General features: G+C 35.6%; 1 protein-coding gene across 1 annotated transcript in view; it reads left to right on the top strand.

Moving 5' to 3' along the window:
• The window catches only part of LOC136039287 (acetylcholine receptor subunit beta-like 1), a 128,358-nt gene that overhangs the window by 21,838 nt on the left and 85,126 nt on the right, over positions 1 to 21,394 (top strand). Inside the window, exon 3 of the mRNA XM_065722889.1 lies at positions 965 to 1,101. Coding sequence (XP_065578961.1) covers positions 965 to 1,101 — 137 coding nt within the window. The remainder of the gene's footprint in view (positions 1 to 964; positions 1,102 to 21,394) is intronic.

The raw sequence follows: 21,394 nt of genomic DNA, 5'->3' as shown, positions 1-21,394 counted from the left end.
TTATATATTCTTTGGACAATTCTGAATACAATCGCTATCTCACAATTTCAATCCGATGCATTTGGTGAAAAGAGGGGCTGTCGAGGGGGGGGGGTTGGCTGCCCTCCATCACTTTTGGCTCTTAAAAGGAACTAGAACTCCCAAATGAGCCTCCTCTAATGTTAAATAGCCGTCCCTTCAATAAAACCTTAAATGTCCAGGGGACATAAACTAAAGAACTCGCCCCTAGGCTCGGGGGGTTTGTATCAACCCTCAAAGCATTGATACATTATATTTTTACTATTTTGAATAGAATGACTGTCTAAAAGCTTCCATTGGATGTATTTTGGGAAAACACGACGTGGAGGGGGGGGAACTAGCTGCCCTTTGATCACATTGACTCTTAAAAAAGGACACTAAATTTCTGATTACCAAACCAATGAGTCCCCTTCTGAAGTATATACGACCACCCTTTCTATAGAAATCTCATTTGTCCCCAAGGCATAACTTATAACCCTATCCTCCATTATGCTAGGACCTGTGGGGATGGGGTGTCTTCTTTAAAGACACAATTTCCGGGCCCTTGAACTATGTTGAACAACATTGCTATCTCCAAAATTTGATTGGATGTCTTTCCGGAAATGATGAGCTTTGGGAGGGGAGGGAGCTGGTTGCTCTCAGATCACTTTTGACTATTAATAAGAGAACTATAACTTCCACTTTCAAATCAAATGAGCCCCATTTGTAGTTTATACGACCAACCATTCCATAAAAACCCTATATACTCCAAGTGCATCATTTACAACACTATCTTGAGGGCACTGGGGAATTGTGTCTACTCTAGACGTATTGTTATATGTTCTTTGAATATATGAATATGTAAGTTAATTTTTTTTACAAGAAGAATTTAATTTATTCTTCATTCAGTTGAAATTTTGTTTGGTCTTTTATAATTCTTAATTTAAATATTACTTAATTTTTACAGTTATTTGTTCGGAAGATGAGGAAAGATTGGTCCGAAATTTGTTTCGTGGCTATAATAAGCTTATTCGACCTGTCGAAAACTTAACAGAAAAAGTAGAAGTTCAATTTGGATTAGCCTTTGTTCAGTTAATTGATGTGGTAAGTTTTTGGCAAGACCTTTCTTTTAATTCATAAAAAGATTTTTAAAATGTGAGGATGTTTCAAACGTGGTAAGGTTTTTCTTTTAATATTTAGAAAGATGTTTCAATTATGGACTTGTTTCAGATGCGGTAAGGTTTTTCCTTTAATACGTAGAAAGATGTTTCAAATATGAGTTTGTTTCAGACGTGGTAAGATATTTCGTTTAATATATAGAAAGATGTTTCAATTATGAATTTGTTTCAGATTTGGTAAGGTTTCTCTTTTAATAAATAAAAGGTGTTTCAAACGTGAGTATATTTCAAATGTGGCAGGGCATTTCTTTTAATACATAGAAAGGTGTTTCAAATGTGAGTATGTTTTAGATTTGCTGAAGCTTTTCTTTTAATGCATAGAAAGTTGTTTCAAATGTGTTTGTGTTTCAGATGTGGTCAGGTTTTTCTTGTTTATACATAGAAAAATGTTTCAAATGTATGTATACCTCTTCAAAATCAAATAGTGATTTCTGCGAGCTGTCTGTTCATCCCACTTTCCAAGGTCAAGTTGTGCACAAAACACAAGAATAGAAAAAAAAATCTCAAGTGGAAAAATTCAAGCTTCATATGAAATGTGCACGTTTTCTCTTATTTCTGAAGTACCTCCCCTCTCCCTCCAATAACACCTTTCTTTATCGGGACTACCTTGTTTTCTAACAGCCATGATTCGTAATATAGTTTTCCAACGAGCTACTTTCTAATAACATATGTTCTACTAATGTGGCACTCTGTCAGTGCCACATTACAACAACAAAACCACATAGGAGTAAGCATCAACGTTCACTTGAGCCCTTATTCCTCTATCTACAACGTTGAAAATATATTGAATCTTCATTGATTGTGACACTGTCACTTCTGGCACTTCATCATGTTTGTTGAATTGTCATCAAACTTGGAGCACCGAATGTAGTTTATATCTGTATCAGCAATTTTCCTCTATTAACACCAATCCAAAATGGGTGTAACAGGAAATAACCCCAATATATATTATTTTTACTATAATATGACATTTCTACTAGGCAAACAAAACTATATTTTAGAAATTTTATGTTATTGATTAATTTATTTAATGATTAATTAATTGATTAATTTAGTTTTTATTTTTATTGATATTTTTCAAGATAACTAAATGTCAAACTAATATTCATTAATTAGAAAAAAACTATAGGCACAAAATTACCACAAGATTTATAAGTAAAAACTATGTGAGGGTTCTAGTTTTTGGGTATAGTTTTTGTATAAGTATAGCATAGGTATAGGTTTGTATAGGGTATAGTTTTTGTGAACCCTAAAAAAAAGTTTTTGTGAAACTTTTGATTCCTAATTTCTTAGATCTCTTGAAGATAATCTACTTGCAATTCTTGCAAGTCTTGTTTGCAATGCAAAAAGAGTCAAGTATATAACAGAAGGAGTGAGGGAAGGAGATATAAAGAATCTATATATTGTTTAATGTGTAATTTGTCAATAAATCTCTCAGAATTATTTAATTATTAGGTAATAAGGCATAACCCCATGGTTGTATATTCAGATATTGCGGACAACGTTTCCAACAATGTTATTGATCTTGATTGTGAATTTACTAAATGTTACGAAATGTGAATTTACTCCCTTACAATGGATTCTTCCGCCTATTTTCATTCAAAGTTGCTTACGGTGGACCGTTGACTATTGTTTTTTATTTTAATAAAAAAACTTAACGAAAAAGAAGTTTTTCAAAGAAAAATAAAGCCCATATTAAACTTTGATCAGCAGATACAGGTTAAAATTCATACTCATAACGGCCAGAAATTACTATTAAAAAATAAATTAAACCCAAAATGGACAGAAATTAAATAAACAATCATAGCAAACAAACATACAGTAGGTACTAATATAAATGAGTTCGTGAATCTTAAAACAATTAATGCTTAAATTTAATATGCAAAACAAGCTTAAAACAAACGGAAATATTTTTCTATTGAAGTCTTAATGAAACCAAAAACGAAAAGAAATTAAATTAACAATCATATCAAACAAACAAACAAACAAACAGTAGGTACTAATATAAATGAGTACATGAATCTTAAAACGAGTAAAATTTTAAATGAATATATAAATCACGCTTGAAACGAACACATCTCTACAAAACAAGAGTTGGGGTTTTGCCTCCTTCTCTCACTGTAAAATTCTAAGACCTACGGCATCATTGGCACTTTACTGAAAAGGAATTATATTACAATTGTTTTCTTTTGTACTTATTACTACATTAGAAATAAACATAAAAATAACACTAAAATTGAATTTTGAACTGATAAGCTTTTAGCAATTAAAATCATTATATATCCAATATTCAATATAATTTTATTGTTTCTTTCCAAGGCTGTTCAAGACAAATGGAACTTAACTACAAACAAGAGTTTGGATACTGCCCTTTTCCCTAAATGCAAAGTTGACAGCCTACTCCGTCAATAGTGCTTCACTGAAAACAAATTATATTATAAATATATTCTTTTCCAGTTATTGCAGCATTGGAAATGAAAATAAAATTACAATGAAATAAAATCTTGATCTGACGATCTTTCAACAATCAATAAAATTTTATATTAAAAATTAAGTTTGATTTTATTTGTGCTTTTCAAGACTGTTCAAGACACGTATAGTTTTCATTAGCCTAATGCGTCAATGACAGTAGGTTTTAGAATTTTACAGTGAGAGGAGGCAAAACCTAAACTCTCATTTTAAGATAATTTGTTCGTTTCAATCTTTATTTACATATTCAATTTAAGTTTCACTCGTTTAAGATTTATGTACTCATTTGTATTAGTCCTTATTGTATTTTTGTTAGCTATGGTTGTTTATTTAGTTTCTGTTGGTTTTGGGTTTCATTTATGCTTCAGTAGAAAAATATTTTTGTTCATTTCAATCTTGATCTGCATATTAAAATTTAAGCTTTAATCGTTTTAAGATTTACTGGTTTCTAACTCCTCTTGGATCTACATTGCGAATACATCGAAGTGAAACGTCACGTTACTTATATCATTCAACATTTTTGCAAGCTATTGATGCGTTTTGCAAGTTTGATGCATTTATTCATATTCATTAATATACTCAAACTTAGTGCACTCAAAGCAAAGTAGCGCATGCGCTGAAAAAGCAGCTGCTTTTTCTGGGAATGTACCCAGAAAACTACTCATTTCGTACATGAATAAAAATTATCCTAAATCTTAGTATTTGAAAGTAAAAATATTTAGGTTTATTAAGCGATCTTCCACCGTTGCATATTGTTGCATATTTTTATGCTATGGTTGTTTATTTAATTTATGTCCGTTTTGGATTCATTGATTCTTGAATAGTGATTTCTCGTTGATTTGAGTTTGAATTTTAACAGATATTTGTATCTGCTGATCTTATGTTTAAAAATGGCCTTTAATTTTCTTTGAAAAACTTCTTATTCGGAAAGTTATTAAGTTAATTAATTTTTGTTCGTTTTTTGATTGTGAAAAGTTTCTAGTTTTAAAAACAGTATTTATTTCAAAATAAGATAACTTTCATCAAAGTTTCAAAACTAGTATCAAAGTGAAGATATCCAAGTAACAATGTATGAAAGTGAAGAAAGCATCCAATTAAACAAGGTATCAAAGTAACAATAAGCAGTTTGCATAGCTTAAAGCTCGTGCACTGTAAATCGAAGTTACCACGTAAATCACTAAACCCAAGAATCAAAGTAAACAAAGTAACAATAATTAAGTTACGTAAATCAGAGCCATTTCCTCTGGGTTGGGGGGGGGGGGTCAACCCCGTAAGCAAACCAATTTGGTTTTTAAACTATTCTGAACAACATGGCTATGTCAAAATTTTGACCGGATGCCCCTTGGGAAAGAGAATGCGTAGGCTAGTTGCTCATTGATCAATTTTGACTCTTAAGAAGAACTAGAATCTTCTGTTCCGGATTGAAAGAGCCTGCTCCAAAGCTAATACAACCACTCCTTCCACAAAAACCTTATGTTCTAATAATGTACAACTTACATAAGTTAAAATCCTTGCCCCAGGAGCTAGGGAGGATTCCTAGCTCCCGGATCTCAAACCCTAAATCATAGTAATTTGAGTTTTGGACTATTTAGAACAAAATGGCTATTTCAAAATTTTGGTGAGATGTATTTGGGGAAAAAGACGCAAAGGGGGGAGAGGCTTGTTACATATTTATCACTATAGATTTATAAAAAATTACATTGTACATAAGTTACAATTCTTGTTCCGGCTGCTATGGAGGATTTCTCAACCACTAAGTTATAATAGTTTGAATTTTGGATTGTTTTGAGCAAAATGGCTATCTTAAAATTTTATCAGATACATTTTGGGAAAAAGCATGGGAGGGGGGTAACTGGCCTCCGATCATTATTGATCACTTTTAAAAAGAGCACTAGAAATTCTGATTTCCAATAGAATGAACCCCCTGCGAAGTTTATATGACTATCCCTTCCATAAAAATCTTTTATGGCATGTTTTACAACACTTGCCAATGGATTATGGGGGGCTATTTCATCCCCGGAGTTTTAATTACAATTGGTGAATTTTCAAGAAAATGGCTCTATAAAAACTTGATTGGATGTATTCTTGGAAAAACGCTGGGAGGGGAAGCCCTCTTTGAAGCTTATACGAGCATCCCTTCGATAAGAACCATGTAGGTCCCCAGGACATAACTTATAGTGCCTATTCCCAGATCCTAAGGGTTTGTGTCGATACTGGAGCTTTTGTTGTCTGATCTTTGAACCATTTCAAAAAAGGGTTATCTCAAATGTATTTGTATCGTATGGATTCGGGGAAAAAAGGCGTAAAGGGAGTGATCTCTTTTGACAGACAAAAGTGAACTAAAACTTTCAATTTCCAATCAAATGAGCCCTCACTGAAGCTACGAGCATCCTTTCTATAAGAACATTATATTCCCTCAGCGCATAACTAACAATACCTGCCCCCAGGCCTTTTGGGTTGTGTTGACACTGGAGTTTTGTTATGTGATCTTTGATCTATTTTTAACAAAATAGCTGTCACAAAATTTTTATTGGATGCATTTGAGGAAAGGGGGCGTGAGGGACGGGGGGGGGGGTGGCCCCTGATCCCTTTTGATTCTTAAAAAAAGGACCAGAATTTCTTGTTTCCAATCGAATGACCATCCTCCGTAGTTTATTCAACGACTTCTTCCGTATGAAGTGCGTCTGGGGAAATAATAATAAAACATTGGAGCCATATGGCCTTTAAGTAGCTATGTTTTGACCCCCCCCCCCTAAACGCTTTATTTTGATTAAAATGCTAGGCAACGCTATGGCGTTGCCTCTGATTACTATTTACTCTGAACTATTCTGAACAGCATGGCTATCACAAAATTTTGACTGGATGTCGTCTGGTAAAGTGGGGCGTGGGCTAGATGCCCATTGATCACTTTTGAGTCTTAAAAAGAGATAGAAGTTTTAATTTCCGATCAAATTAGCTTCCTTCAAAGTTAATGGAACCACCCTTTCCACAAAAACCTTACATTCTAATAATGGGGACCTTACGTAAGTTAAAATCCTTGCCAAGGAGCGAGGGAGGATTTTTCGACTCCCAAATGATAGTAATTTGAATTTTTGACTTTTTTGAGCAAAATGGCTATTTCAACATTTTGACAAGATACATTAGGAGAAAAAAGGCATAAGGCAAAGGGAGGAGGGCTTGTTACTTTTTGATCACTTTCCTTTTTCCGCATAATATGGAGGATTTTTCAACTCCTAAGTTATATTAATTTAAATTTTGGTCTATTTTGGCCAAAATGGATATCTAAAACTTTTTATCGGATGCATTTAGGGAAAAAATATGGGAGGTGGGTGATTGCCCTCTGATTACTTTTGATGACTTTTAAAAAGGTAACTAGAACTTTGTCCTTTTTGGCCAACCGTCTTGGGCTACACGGAAAGCAGGTCGTCCCTGTTCGGGTTGGGAGGACGTCATAAATAAAGATCTGAATCGAAAAATCAAGATCAATTTATGCCTACTTTCAAAGTAAAAGGGCAACTTTATCGTTGAGCAGGGTCCCTTCTACCATTCTCAGGTGAGAATCATAAATTTTTTCAACTGTACTTCATCAATGATTGAAATTCTGAATTGAATGCACGTTGTGAAATTTCTCCCGATGTTGAAAGGACTATCGTTTCTCAATTGCAACATCTTTTCCACGAAAATAATGATTTAGTGCGCCTGTTCAAAACAGCAATCGATTTGATGCCTACTGATGTACATTAAATTGTTATTTCCGCATACAAAAAGCCTACTGGTGAACATGTGCGTAGATACAATGCTCCAACTATCGCCGAAGTGGCAACTGATATGGTCGGTGATCAGTTTTTATCTCGAGATATTATTCCTCATAAGCGAAACGCTCAGTTGGTAAGAATTGCTGAAAGTCATCGATGCTAGGATGCCCTACAATATCCTATCATTTTTGGGATGGAGCCGATGGCTATCACTTTAATAACAAATTGATAGATCCATCCACTTACAAACAAACGGATAAGAAATGTAGCGTAATGAATTATCATTCCTATAGACTAATGATTCGTCACAATGAAGATAATTATATTTTAAAATGCCGTCAGTGGTTTCACCAATACATCGTTGATATGTATGCAAAGATTGAATCAGAACGTTTCCTATTTATCCGTCTGAATCAAACCAAGCTCCGCTCTGAACAATACATTTGAGAGATGCAGTTGTAAATGACCGTAATACCACTAACTTTGGAAGATTAACGATTTTACCTTCGTCATTTGCTGGCAGTCCGCGTCATATGCATGAATATGCTCAAGATGCTATTGCGTATGTTCGTCTCTATGGTCGTCCAGATTCATTTATTACATTTACATATAATCCATCTTGGGACGAGATACAGCAGCTTTTACTTTAAGGAAAATCGGCGGTTCATAGACATGACATTACGGCCCGTGTCTTCCGGAAATATTGAAATCGCTGATAAACTACATAGTAAAACTTAAAGTATTTTGGGTCAGAGCAATGCTGGATGCACTCAGTGGAATGGCAAAAACGAGGATTGCCATACGCACATATACTAATCTGGCTACATGATAAAATTTACTTCTAATGAAAAAGACGATATGATTTCCGCTGAAATACCTGATGAAAATGTCGATAAGGGCTTATATGATATTGTGGTAAAAAAAATGATATATGGTCCTTGCGGTGCACTGAATGAAAAATCACTATGCATGGCCAAAGGAAGGTGCACAAAGCAATATCCTCGACTTTTAGTACCCAACACAATTACTGGCAATGATGATTACCCACAATATAGAAGAAGATCTACTGAAGATGGCGGTAAAACAAAAATAATAGAGAAGCATAACGGTACCACCATCGAAGTAGATAACCAGTGGGTTGTTCCATATTCACCTTTATTTATCAAAAACATATAATGCACACATAAGCTTTGAATACTATAATTCCGTAAAGGCAATCAAATACATATGTAAATACGTCAACAAAGGCAGCGACATGGCAGTTTTTGGCTTGCAGTCCGAAATCAGTGATATCGATGAAATCGCACAATATCAGGCTAGAAGATACTTAAGCAGTAATGATGCTGTTTGGCGAATTCTTTCATTTCCAATATATGAACGAAGCCCAGCTGTTGCTCACTTGGTGGTACATTTACAGAATGGTCAACGTGTTTATTTTTCGGAATCGAACTTGCTACAAAGAGCCCTGAATCCACCGTATATAACGTTAACTGCTTTCTTTTCGTTATGTCAAAATGATTCTTTTGCAAAAAAAAGAATGCTGTATACTGAAGTGCCTTCGTATTACACCTGGAATACAAAAAATAAATCATTTGAACGTCGAAAACAGGGTAAGTCAGTCGACGGCCAACCTACCATCTTCAAAGATACCACGATAGGAAGATTCTACACCATTCACCCCAATCTGAGTATTTGAGAACTGTAAACGGTACTATACATGACACTTACCGTAGTGCATACCAAGCTCTGATTTTATTGGAGAATGACCAACACTGGGATAACTGCATCAATGACGCGTGCAAAACGTCAATTCCAAGTCAAGTTCGTGCATTGTTTGGAATCATACTACCAACTTACCATGACCGAGGATATACTCCATCGAAAACGGTTAGATACGTCAGATATGACCTTTGATTTTACATCTGAAATTAAAAAAATAGTTATTATTTAAGATTTGTGCTTATGTTTGGCAAACAAGCCTCTTCATGATTTGGGAATACCTTCACATAACCGTAATGCTGCTGTTTCGATATTTGTAGAATTGGATCTCGAACAAAGTTACAACACGAGTGATCTATTGTCGTATGTACAAAATAATATTTCTAAGTTAACGTCTGAGCAAAAAGACATTTATGATAAGATAATGGATTTTGTCGATAACATCGTTGGAGAAATCTTCTTTTTTGATGCGCCAGGACGTACTGATAAAACGTTTGTGATAATATTGATTCTGGCATCAATTCGATCAAAAAATGACATAGTGTTGGCAAATGTGTCGTCCGAAATAGCCACAACGTTGCTGCCTGGTCGGAGAACTACTCATTCTGCTTTGAAATTGCCTCTGAATTTGCATTCTACAGGAACTCCCACGTGCAAAGTACGTAGTTTTACGTAGTTAATTTATTGTGTATATGTATATCTATCTATCTATTTATCTTGGTGGCTTCGCGCCACCCCAAAACCTAGTTGGTGGGGGCGCTTCGCGCCCCCAAGCCCCGGCCGCGCGCGTAAGTCGTTACGCGCCATATTAGTTACGCGCCATTGTAGTTGTGTCCCTGTGTACCACCTATCAATATAGATAGATTGATATATGTGTTTTGAACTAAGTAAAACTTGCGAATATACAACATTCTTGGCTTTCCCATTGTCTGTGTATATACAAAGCCTTATGTACTTATAATGACGTCATATGCAAACGCTCTTTTTACAAACAAACAAACATGCATACACATAACTCGTTTTTATATAGATAGATAGATACAATACAAATTAACTGCGTAAAACTTGCGAATATACAACATTCTTCGCTGTCCAATTGTCGCTGCATATAAATAGATTGTCAGATTTACCGACCCTCGAACATGCAACATACAATTGTCCATGGGGAAAACAATCAGTATTAAGATCTATACCACATTTTTCTAATGAATAACCTTGAGCTTTGTTGATGGTGATTGCAAATGCTAATCGAATTGGGAATTGCAATCTTTTAAATTGAAAGGCAGATCCATTGGAATCATGGGAATGCGAGGAATAAGAACAGCCTCACCCTCAAAAGGCCCTGTCAAGATTGTGGCCTCTATTACGTTTTCCATTGTTTTTTTTTTTTTTACGGCAAGTCGCGTGCCATTGCAAAGCTTTGGTGGGTTGATATTTCTTAACAGTATTATTGGTACGCCTATTTTTAGTTGTAGCACGTGTGGTGGAAACCCTGAAAGATCCACGGAATTTAAAAATTCAGATGGATAATTAACCGCCTCATTTGGTTCCAAAACTGTGTCGACTGACATGTAAATGACTGCCTGGTGTCGTATCTTGATCAAAACAATATTGTTTATTTCGTGGACGTCTATATTTTGGATGCACGAATAGCTCGTTCACTTAGCTTTTTATTATTTTTATAATTGTTTATAATATTCGGAAATTCTTTTTCAATCAATTCATTCCGTTTCCAATTGCCAGCAATTGATCTGAAAATGTTTGACCAGAGTCATCGTTTTGCAATCGGACTCGCATATTTGTAGTTAATTTAAATGTTTTTACGTGTGCCCATAAATTAGAATTTTTCAGGAAAGCATTCATTTCGTCTGCAGGGGTTGATCTAGGTATTATAGGGTATGTTTGCCTGAAATCTCCCGCAAGCAATATTAATGTGCTGCCAAAGGGTTTCGAATTCCCTCGCAAATCTTTCAAACATTGATCCAGAGCCTCGAGCGATTTTTTGTGTGCCATTGTGCACTCGTCCCAAATAATAAGTTTGCATTGCTGCAATGCTTCACCCATCCCAGATGATTTGGAAATATTGCACGTGGGAGTATCTGTAGAATTGATAAATTAAACGAAAACTTACCAAGTTTGAAGTTTGATTGTAATTCTACTCCAAAGAAGGAGCGCCAGCGTACCTGAGAGTTCAACTGAGATAGACGCGTGCAATCGCTTGATTGACCAAAAACAACACCAGTATTTTAAAGTCATTGTATGGTTAAGCTCATGATGAAACGTTGAGAGTTCAATGGGAAGGGAAACTGTGAGGGCAGTTGAACTCTCAGCTACGCTGGTGCTCCTTCTTTGGAGTAGAATGACAATCAAACTTCAAACTTGGTAAGTTTTCGTTTAATTTATCAATTCTACTCCAATAGGAGCGCCTTAGCTTCGCCTCGAGTTAAACTGAGATTTTCAAGTTCAGCATGAGCTAGACCAACACTAATGACCAATAATAGCCCTATTCATAACAAGAGGCTGCTGTACAAAAATTCATTTGTAGTAAGATTATTCAAACATAACAGAATGCGGTGAGTAACTTCAAAAGACAGATAACTGTTTTCCACTCTCAATTTGTTTATTATAGAACCTTGCAAACGTTTTGGCATTTATCCAGCCCACATATCTTATGATTTGGTCCACTTCAACTCCTCTTGCTTTAAGGTGGGAAGTTGAGGCAGACCGTATTCTATGAGCACTATAAACACTGGTATCTATACTTACACTAGTATACTAGCAAGAAATAACACTTCGTTTATCCATCTAGAAATAGATGACTTAGACGCAGCGGTATAAGGCTTACGATATGTAAGATAAAGTGCGTCGTCTCTATTCAGGTATGACGTCATCCTAATATACCCAGCTAGGTGCGTCACCGGACAAAGGGACGACTCTTGAAAAGGTCGACATTTAGCTACTGATTTGTGGTTGCCCGGTTTCGTTGTTTTTAATAACACATTAATTTGAAAATCGAAACTCCCATTGCCATTATGTATCATATTATTAAGTGACAAACTGGCCAAAAACTGAACCCTTTCACAAGCCGATAGAATCAATAGAACTGCTAATTTTTGTATTATTGTCTTTAATTTAAGATTTTCGATATCCCAAGCTGGCAATCTAAATAAATCGAATACACATTTTACATCCCAAATACTAGAAATCTTGGCTAAACTAGGCCTTCTATTAAAGACACCTCTCATGAATTTCTTGGTAATGTGATTACTGCCTAACTGAAGGCTTGGTAAAATTGCGAATAAAGCAATTTATTCGCAATTTTCACAGTATTAATAGCACTGTATCCAACACCTCAGTGAAACAGTTCCGTATGAAAGGTCAAAGGTCAAAGTCACAAAAGTCGATCCATTTTTCAATGTAAACTGTGTACTGGCGCTTAGTTGAATCCCGCCATCCATCCATGATGATATCGAGTGTGGAAGGAGAATATCCTTGGTGGTGAAGCCCTTGCCGGAGACGACACAAGCCGCTAGGCGTAATATTTTTGACAATAGATGGTGTAAGGTCGGTTTCTGTGGAAGAGACAAAGTAAAAGTATCATTTGGTAAAAATATAGGAGTTCCTATTAAGAGCTTTAATAGTAAGGGATATCAAACTTGTGTGGTCCAGTTTAGGAAAATCAAAATGCCAGTTTCCTGATCTGTCTCTACCTTCTGAAGGGTCCTCAGAACTAAGGTAAATGGGGGAAAGCATAAAAGAAATGAAGCTTCCAACTCATTGCAAATGCATCTACGAAAAACATTCTGGATGTGGTTTCCATGAAACAAATGGTTTAATCTAGTTGCAAACAGGTCAATATCTATTGACTGACATACCAACGAATTCAAAATAATGAATATTCTAGAATCCAGTTTCCATTCTTTTTCATTATCAAATTTTCGAGATGCTTTGTCCGCAATATTAGCAACACCTGGCACATTGCTCTGCAGATATCCACCCTTTACCATGCAATACTAGCTGCCAGATCCTATTTGCGAAATAGTTACAAAATTCAGATTTTGTTTCTCCCATTTTATTTATATAAGCTACTGTGGTTATATTATCTGAACGCAGCCGAACATGAGTGTCTTTAATATCCTGAGCAAAACCACTTGAATCCCAGATAAACGGCCTTCGTTTCTAAAACATTGATGTCAAATCCCTTCTCTTCTGAGGACCATTCACCTGTGGCTGTTCTAATGGAATATTCACCTAAGGGTGCCTAGCCTAATTTGGATGCATCACTGCACAAATATTTGTCAATTGACCTAGGCTCAATTGCTTTAGAATATTCAACCACCATTGCCATTCCGAAATTACATTGGATGTTAAAGTAAACCTAGCCGCAAAATCACCCTTCGCGTGCTTTAGTGCTTGAGTTTTCAACGATTCCGCTTTCCGGTAATATAAAGGCGCTAATTCCACTGCTGGGAAGGTTGAAACAAGAACACCTAGAGTTCCGGCCAAATTTTTAGTCGTAGTCGATTCTTGGCGAAGAATTTTTGAAACTAAATCTAGAACCTTTTTAATTTTTCTTTCCGGCAGGAAAATACGCATTAATCACGAATCTAGCAAAAAAATCAGAAATTCTATTCTTTGACTTGAAATGAGAAAACAGACATTTATTCCTTAACGTCTTAATGATTTTCCCTTTATAATAGTAAAAAGGTAAAAACACTTGAAATATGACGGTGGGGGTATCTGCCCTCCAATCATTTTGCCTCTTAAAAAAGCACTAGAACTTCTGACTGCCAATCCAATGGTTTAGCAGAAGTCCTTACCAAAATGTCTGTTTTTGTCTTTCTGCATCACTTTTTTAAACGTTTATTTATAGATGCTGATTTTAGGCATTATTACGTTTGGAAGATTATTTGACTTTATTTCTGCTCTTTTACGGCTTAAAAGGGTTCTTTACTTTTATTGGTAAGCATATTTTGTGGATTTTTTTTTTAATAATCTGACATATATTGAGACGAATAGCGTAAATTCCATTTAGATCGCGTTTGTTTTTGGGTGTGTTTTATCCTTTTTCCAAAACTTTCTCAAAATATATCTATTTCTGAGAGATATTGACAAATTCAATGAAATGTGCATAATTATGGTTAGTGTAGAAAGCCTTCCCAGGTATATATTGTTATTGAACTTCCATTTTATTGAATTTTGATTTCAGTCATGTGACGTCATAAGAAAGGCAAACTAACAAAAAATTTGTCTTCTCTAAAATAGATATACATTTAAAACTAAATATTTACAGTGAACAAAAATATACATCCTTAAAGAAAACTGATGGGTACAGTTAAATTCGATGAACATCTTTTAACGTACATATTTATTATTAAACATCATTTTTTTTTTCAAGTTCCAAATTTAATTAAATACCGTCATAAGTTCAGGCTTCCAAAAAATTAACAATATTAATCTGTTCTTCCCTAAAGTATTTTTTTCTAAACTAAGTACTTGAAAGACGCAAAAAAATTTGCATTTTCTTAAACACTTCAGATCCAGTTAAAAGTTGTAAAATCTCTTACAAGGAGAAAAAATGCAAAGATGTCTTCGAGAACGACTAAGCAATACCGAACATCTAGACTTCAGCAAATTTTCATAAAATCAAGCTAAAATCAAGACACAAAAATGAAAGACAGAAATCTTAGACATATAAAAAGAAATCATGTAGATTCGGACTTCAATGACAATAATCTCTTGTTCCACAGCTCCCCTCTACCCGTTCCCTCTGCTTCTAGATCAGGATGTTTTTCAGCAAAATCTAAACTGTACAAATTCTCAAGAAGACTGTTAAAACCTGAAGAAATGGACTTCGACGATGCAGTACGGCAGACTGTGAATCTATTCATTGCACCAAAAAAAGTTTATAGAACATTTGAGTACCGAAGACGGAAGATGCAGCAGTTGGCAAGAGATGACCCAGCCTTCCTTGTATTATTATTTGCATGGATTAGTGTATCATCGATTGCTTTCACGTTTGTGCTAAACCTTAACTTCATGGGTTTCATTAAATTTCTGCTTTATGCTTTATTTGTTGATTGCATAGCTATTTCTGCTACTCTTTCAACTATTTCATGGTTTATTTTAAAACATTACTTTTGGAAACCCAAATGCTTAAGCAATAATTTAGAATGGGGATATGTATTTGATTTTCATTTAAACGCTTATTTTGCTTTCTTGGTAATTCATAACATATTCCAGCTCATGTTTTACAGTGTTTTTAACATTGAAAACTTGCTTTTATCCAGAGTGTTTGGTAATATCCTCTGGGTAATTTCCATCGGGCACTACGTATACCTGCTACTTCTAGGGTTTAGCTCTCTAGAAACTTTCCAGAACATCAGAGTTATTTTCTACCGTATTTTGCTGGCTCTAGTGTTTATGTATTTTTTATCTTTACCTGCTGGTTTTAACGCTACTTCTGCAATGATGAATTTTTATACAAAAAGGGTCTTGTAATATCTTTAGTGAAAAAAAGTTGTGGAGTTCTTGGGACTTAATATGAGAAGGGGCATGTCATTTTTACCTTTTTTTTCATTTTTTTTTTAGTTTTTTTCTTTTTAGGTTTTTCTTTTTTTAAGACGTCATATGCAAACCCTAAAACCGGGACACAGGGAATATAAATGACGACCAGGACACAGGTATTTAAGAATATCGTTCAAAGACAAATTTTTAATTGTAAGAAGACCGTTGAAAGAGAAATTTCTAATTGTAAAATGACTGAAGAACCTACAATGGCAACGGTACCACCATCGAAGTAGATAACCAGTGGGTTGTTCCATATTCCCCATTAGTGCGAAACGTCAACCCCAAGTCGAATTCGTGCATTGTTTGGCATCATTTTAACAACTTGCTCTCCATCAGCTCCTACAGAGTTATGGGAAAAGTCAAAAATGTCCGAAGATATACTCCATCGAAAACAGTTAGAGACGTCAGATATGACATTTGATTTTACATCAGAAATTTATAACTACACTTTAGTTATTATAGAAGATTTGTGCGTACGTATGGCAAACAAACCTCTTCAGGATTTGGGAATGCCTTCACCTAACCGTATCGCTGCTGTTTCGACATGTGTAGAATTGGATCGTGAAAAAAGTTACAGTACGAATGATCTATTGTCGTATGAACAAAATAACATTTCCAAGTTAACGTCGGAACAAAAAGACATTTATGATACGATAGACTCAATTTCAGGACGTATACAACTACCTGCTGATTTCTGTAATTTAGTGACGTCCAAAAATTAATTGATTGAAAAAGTATTTCCGAATATTCTAAAAAATTATAAAAATAATAAATGGCTAAGTGAAAGAGCGATTCTCGCACCCAAAAATATAGACGTCCACGAAATCAACAATATTGTTTTGACCAAGATTCGAGACCAGGTAGTCCTTTACAAGTCAGTCGACACAGTTTTGGAACCAAATGAAGCGGTTAATTATCCATCTGAATTTTTAAATTCCATAGATCTTTCAGGGTTTCCACCACACGTGCTACAACTAAAAATAGGCGTACCAATAATACTTTCAAGAAATATCAACCCACCAAAGCTTTGCAATGGCACGTGACTTGCCGTAAAAAAAAAACAATGGAAAACCTAATAGAGGCCACAATCTTGACAGGGCCTTTTGAGGGTGAGGCTGTTCTTATTCCTCGCATTCCCATGATTCCAACGGATCTGCCTTTTCAATTTAAAAGATTGGAATTCCCAATTCGATTAGCATTTGCAATCACCATTAACAAAGCTCAAGGTCAATCATTAGAAAAATGTGGTATAGATCTTAATACTGATTGTTTTTCCCATGGACAATTGTGCGTTGCATGTTCGAGGGTCGGTAAACCTGACAATCTATTTATATGCAGCGACAATTGGACAGCGAAAAATGTTGTATATTCGCAAGTTTTACGCAGTTAATTTGTATTGTATCTACCTATCTATCTATCTATATAAAAACGAGTTGTGTGTATGCATGTTTGTTTGTTTGTAAAAAGAGCGTTTGCATATGACGTCATTATTAGTACATACGGCTTTGTATATGCACAGAAAATGGGAAAGCCAAGAATGTTGTATATTCGCAATTTTTACGTAGTTTAACTCCTGCAGACGAAATGAATGCTTGCCTGAAAAATTCTAATTTATGGGCACACGTAAAAATATTAAAATTAACTACAAATATGCGTGTCCGATTGCAAAACGATGACTCTGGTCAAACATTTCCAGATCAATTGCTGGCAATTGGAAACGGAAAGCTCCCAGTAGTGGGAAAGCCAAAAATGTTGTATATTCGCAATTTTTACGTAGTTTGAAACACATATATAAATCTATCTATATTCACAGGTGGGACACAGGGACACAACTACAATGGCGCGTAACTAATATGGCGCGTAACGACTTACGCGCGCGGGGGGGCTTGGGGGGGCGCGAAGCGCCCCACCAACTAGGTGTTGGGGTGGCGCGAAGCGCCACCCCAACAGCTAGTAATATATAATATATATATATATATATATAAACTAGATGTTGGGGTGAATATATATATATATATATATATATATATATATATATATATATATATATATATATATATATATATATATATATATATATATTAACTACGTAGAAAGTGCAAATATACAACATTCTTTGCTGTCCCATTGTCTGTCCATATAAATAGATTGTCAGGTTTACCAACTCTTGAACATGCAACATAATAATTGTCCATGGGAAAACATTCCGTATTCAGATCTATACCGCATTTTTCTAACGATCGCCCTTGAGCTTTGTTGATGGTGATTGCTAATCGAACATTTCCTGTGTCCCCTTCGTCATTTATATATCCCCCTGTGCCCCCGGCGTCCCCGTTGTAGTTGTGTCCCTGTGTCCTGGTTGTCATTTATATTCCCTGTATCCCGGTCGTCATTTGTGTCCGGTATCCCAGTCTGTAATCCCTCTTTGAGTGTCACGGTCGTCATTTCTATTCCCTCTGTCCCGGTGTCCCGGTCGTCATTTGTGTTCCGGTGTCCCGGTCTGTAATTTCTGTTTGAGTGTCCCGGTCGTCATTTATATTGTATTTATATATTTATATATTATGTAGTGTCCCGGTCTGTAGTGTCATATTATAATGACGTCATATACAAAGCCTTATATACTTATAATGACGTCAAATGCAAACCCACAAACAAACAAACATGCATATATACAACTTATTTTTTTATATATAGATACAGTTCCTTCTTTAGTTTTTTTTCTTTTTTAGTTTTTTCTTTTTTTTAGTTTCTTCTTTTTATTGATTTGTTTTCTTCAATTTGTCAATGTTCATTCTTACATTGACACTTGGAAAAATCTTGTCCCGGTCGTCATTTGTGTCTTGGTGTCCCGGTCTGTAATTTCTCTTTGAGAGTTCCGGTCGTCATTTATATTCCCTGTGTCCCGTTCGTCATTTGTATCCCGTGTCCCGGTCTGTAGTGTCATCTTATAATGACGTCATATACAAAGTCTTATATACTTATAATGATGTCAAATGCAAACTCACAAACAAACAAACATGCATATATACAACTTATTTTTATATTCAGTTTCTTCTGTATTTTTTTTTCTTTTTTAGTGTTTTCTTTTTTTTAGTTTCTTCTTTTTATTGATTTGTTTTCTTCAATTTGTCAATGTTCATTCTATACCACATTTTTCTAATGATTGACCTTGAGGTTTGTTAATGGTGATTGCAAATGCTAATCGAATTGGGAATTGCAATCTTTTAAATTGAAAAGGCAGATCCGTTGGAATCATGGGAATGCGAGGAATAAGAACAGCCTCACCCTCAAAAGGCCCTGTCAAGATTGTAGCCTCTATTAGGTTTTCCATTGTTTTTTTTTACGGCAAGTCGCGTGCCATTGCAAAGCTTTGGCGGTTTGATATTTCTTAAAAGTATTATTGGTACGCCTATTTTTAGTTGTAGCACGTGTGGTGGAAACCCTGAAAGATCCACGGAATTTAAAAATTCAGGTGGATAATTAACCGCTTCATTTGGTTCCATAACTGTGTCGACTGACTTGTAAAGGACTGCCTGGTCTCGAATATTGGTCAAAACAATATTGTTGATTTCGTGGACGTCTATATTTTTGGTTGTATCTTCCAGCCTGATACTGTACGATTTCGTCGATATCTTTGATTTCGGGCTGCAAGCCAAAAACTGCCATGTCACTTTGTTGACGTATTTACATATGTATTTGATTGCCTTTACGGAGTTACAGTATTCAACGTTTATGTGTGCATTAAATGTTTTTGATAATAATGGGGAATATGGAACAACCCACTGGTTATCTACTTCGATGGTGGTACCGTTACGCTTCTTTATTATTGCTGTTTTACCGCCATCTTCAGTAGGTCTTCTTCTATATTGTGTGTAACCATCATTGCCAGTAATTGTGTTGGATACTAAAAGTCGAGGATATTGCTTTGTGCACCTTCCTTTGGCCATGCATCGTGAATGCGTTCAGTGCACCGCAAGGTCCATGTATCATATTTTTTACAATAATATCATGTAACCCTTTATCGACATTTTCATCAGGTATTTCAGCGGAAATCACATCATCAATTTCGTTCGAAGTAAATTTTTTTTATGTAGCCAGATTAGTATATGTGCGTGTGGCAAACATCGTTTTTGCCATTCCACTGAGTACATCCAGCATCGCACTGACCCAAACACTTCAAGTTTTACTATGTAGTTTATCAGTGATTTCAACTTTTGCCGGAAGACACGGGCCGTAATATCATATCTATGAACCGCCGATTGTCCTTGAAGTAAAAGCTGCAGTATCTCGTCCCAAGATTGATTACATGTAAATGTAATAAATAAATCTGGACGACCATAGAGTCGAACATACGCAGTAGCATCTTGAGCATATTCATGCATATGACAGGGACTTCCAGCATATGACGAAGGTAAAATTGTTAATCTTCCAACGTTTGTGGTATTACCATCATTTATAACTGCATCTCGCAAATGAATGTATTGTTCAGAGTGGAGCTTGGTCTGATTCAGGCGGATATATAGCAAAAGTTCTGATTCAATTTTAGCATACATATCAACGACGAATTGGTGAAACAATTCACGACATTTTAAAATATAATTTTCTTCATTCTGCCGAATCATTAGTCTATAGGAATAATAATGCATTGCACTCCATTTCTTATTCATTTCTTTGTTAGTGGCTGGATTCATCAATTTAATATTAAAGCGATAGCCGTCGGCTCCATCCCAAAAAATGATAGGATGTTGTAGGGCATCGTAGCATCGATGAGGTTCAGCAATTCTTAACAACTGAGCGTTTCGCTTATGAAGAATAATATCTCGCGGTAAAAACTGATCACTGACTATAACGATTGCCACTTCGTCGATAGTTGGAGCATTGTATATACGCACATGTTGGCCAGGAGACGTTTTGTCAGCGGAAATAACAATTTTATGCGTATCAGTAGGCATCAAATCGATGGCTGTTTTGAACAGACGCACTAAATTATTATTTTCATGGAAAAGATGTTGCAATTGCGAAACGATTGTCTTTTCAACGTTGGGAGAAATTTTGCAACGTGCATTCAATTCAGAATTTCTATCACTGATGAAGTACAATTGTAAAAATGTATGATTCTCGCCTGAGAATGGTAGAAGGGACCCTGCTCTATGATAAATTTGCCCTTTTACTTTGAAAGTAGACATAAATTGATCTGGATTTTCGATTTGGGCTCCAAACGACGTCATTTGGAAACATGGGTTATATTTTCTGATTTGTGACAAAAAACGCTTAGATTCTGACGTAGTTCCAGTAAGGAAAGTCTTCAATGGCTCTGGTGGTGCAGTCAATAGAGGAAGTTTAACTTTTCCTGAGGCGCAACACATTCCCATTGTTTCACCATTGAATTTCAAGGCCTTGCAATAGGGACAAATTTTAGACATAGTCCCGATTTGAACACATTTACTCAAGCTATAATCATCGACTGGGCTGTACCTGAATGCCAGGCGATAACTTTCAGGTTGCTCTGATTCCTTGGCACGCTTTCTTTTCTTACTTTCTCTATCAGCAGCAAGCCTGATTTCTTGCTGTTCTTGTGATTCCTCGGCACGCCTTCTTTTTTCACTTTCTCTTTTAGCAGCAAGTCTGGTTTCATGGTGCTCTGGTAGTTCCTCGGCACGCCTTCTTTTTTCACTTTCTCTTTTAGCAGCAAGTCTGCTTTCGCGT

Source organism: Artemia franciscana, chromosome 19 (assembly GCF_032884065.1).
Source record: "Artemia franciscana chromosome 19, ASM3288406v1, whole genome shotgun sequence".
Taxonomy (NCBI): Eukaryota; Metazoa; Arthropoda; class Branchiopoda; order Anostraca; family Artemiidae; genus Artemia; species Artemia franciscana.
This window is presented reverse-complemented; position numbering and strand designations above follow the sequence as displayed.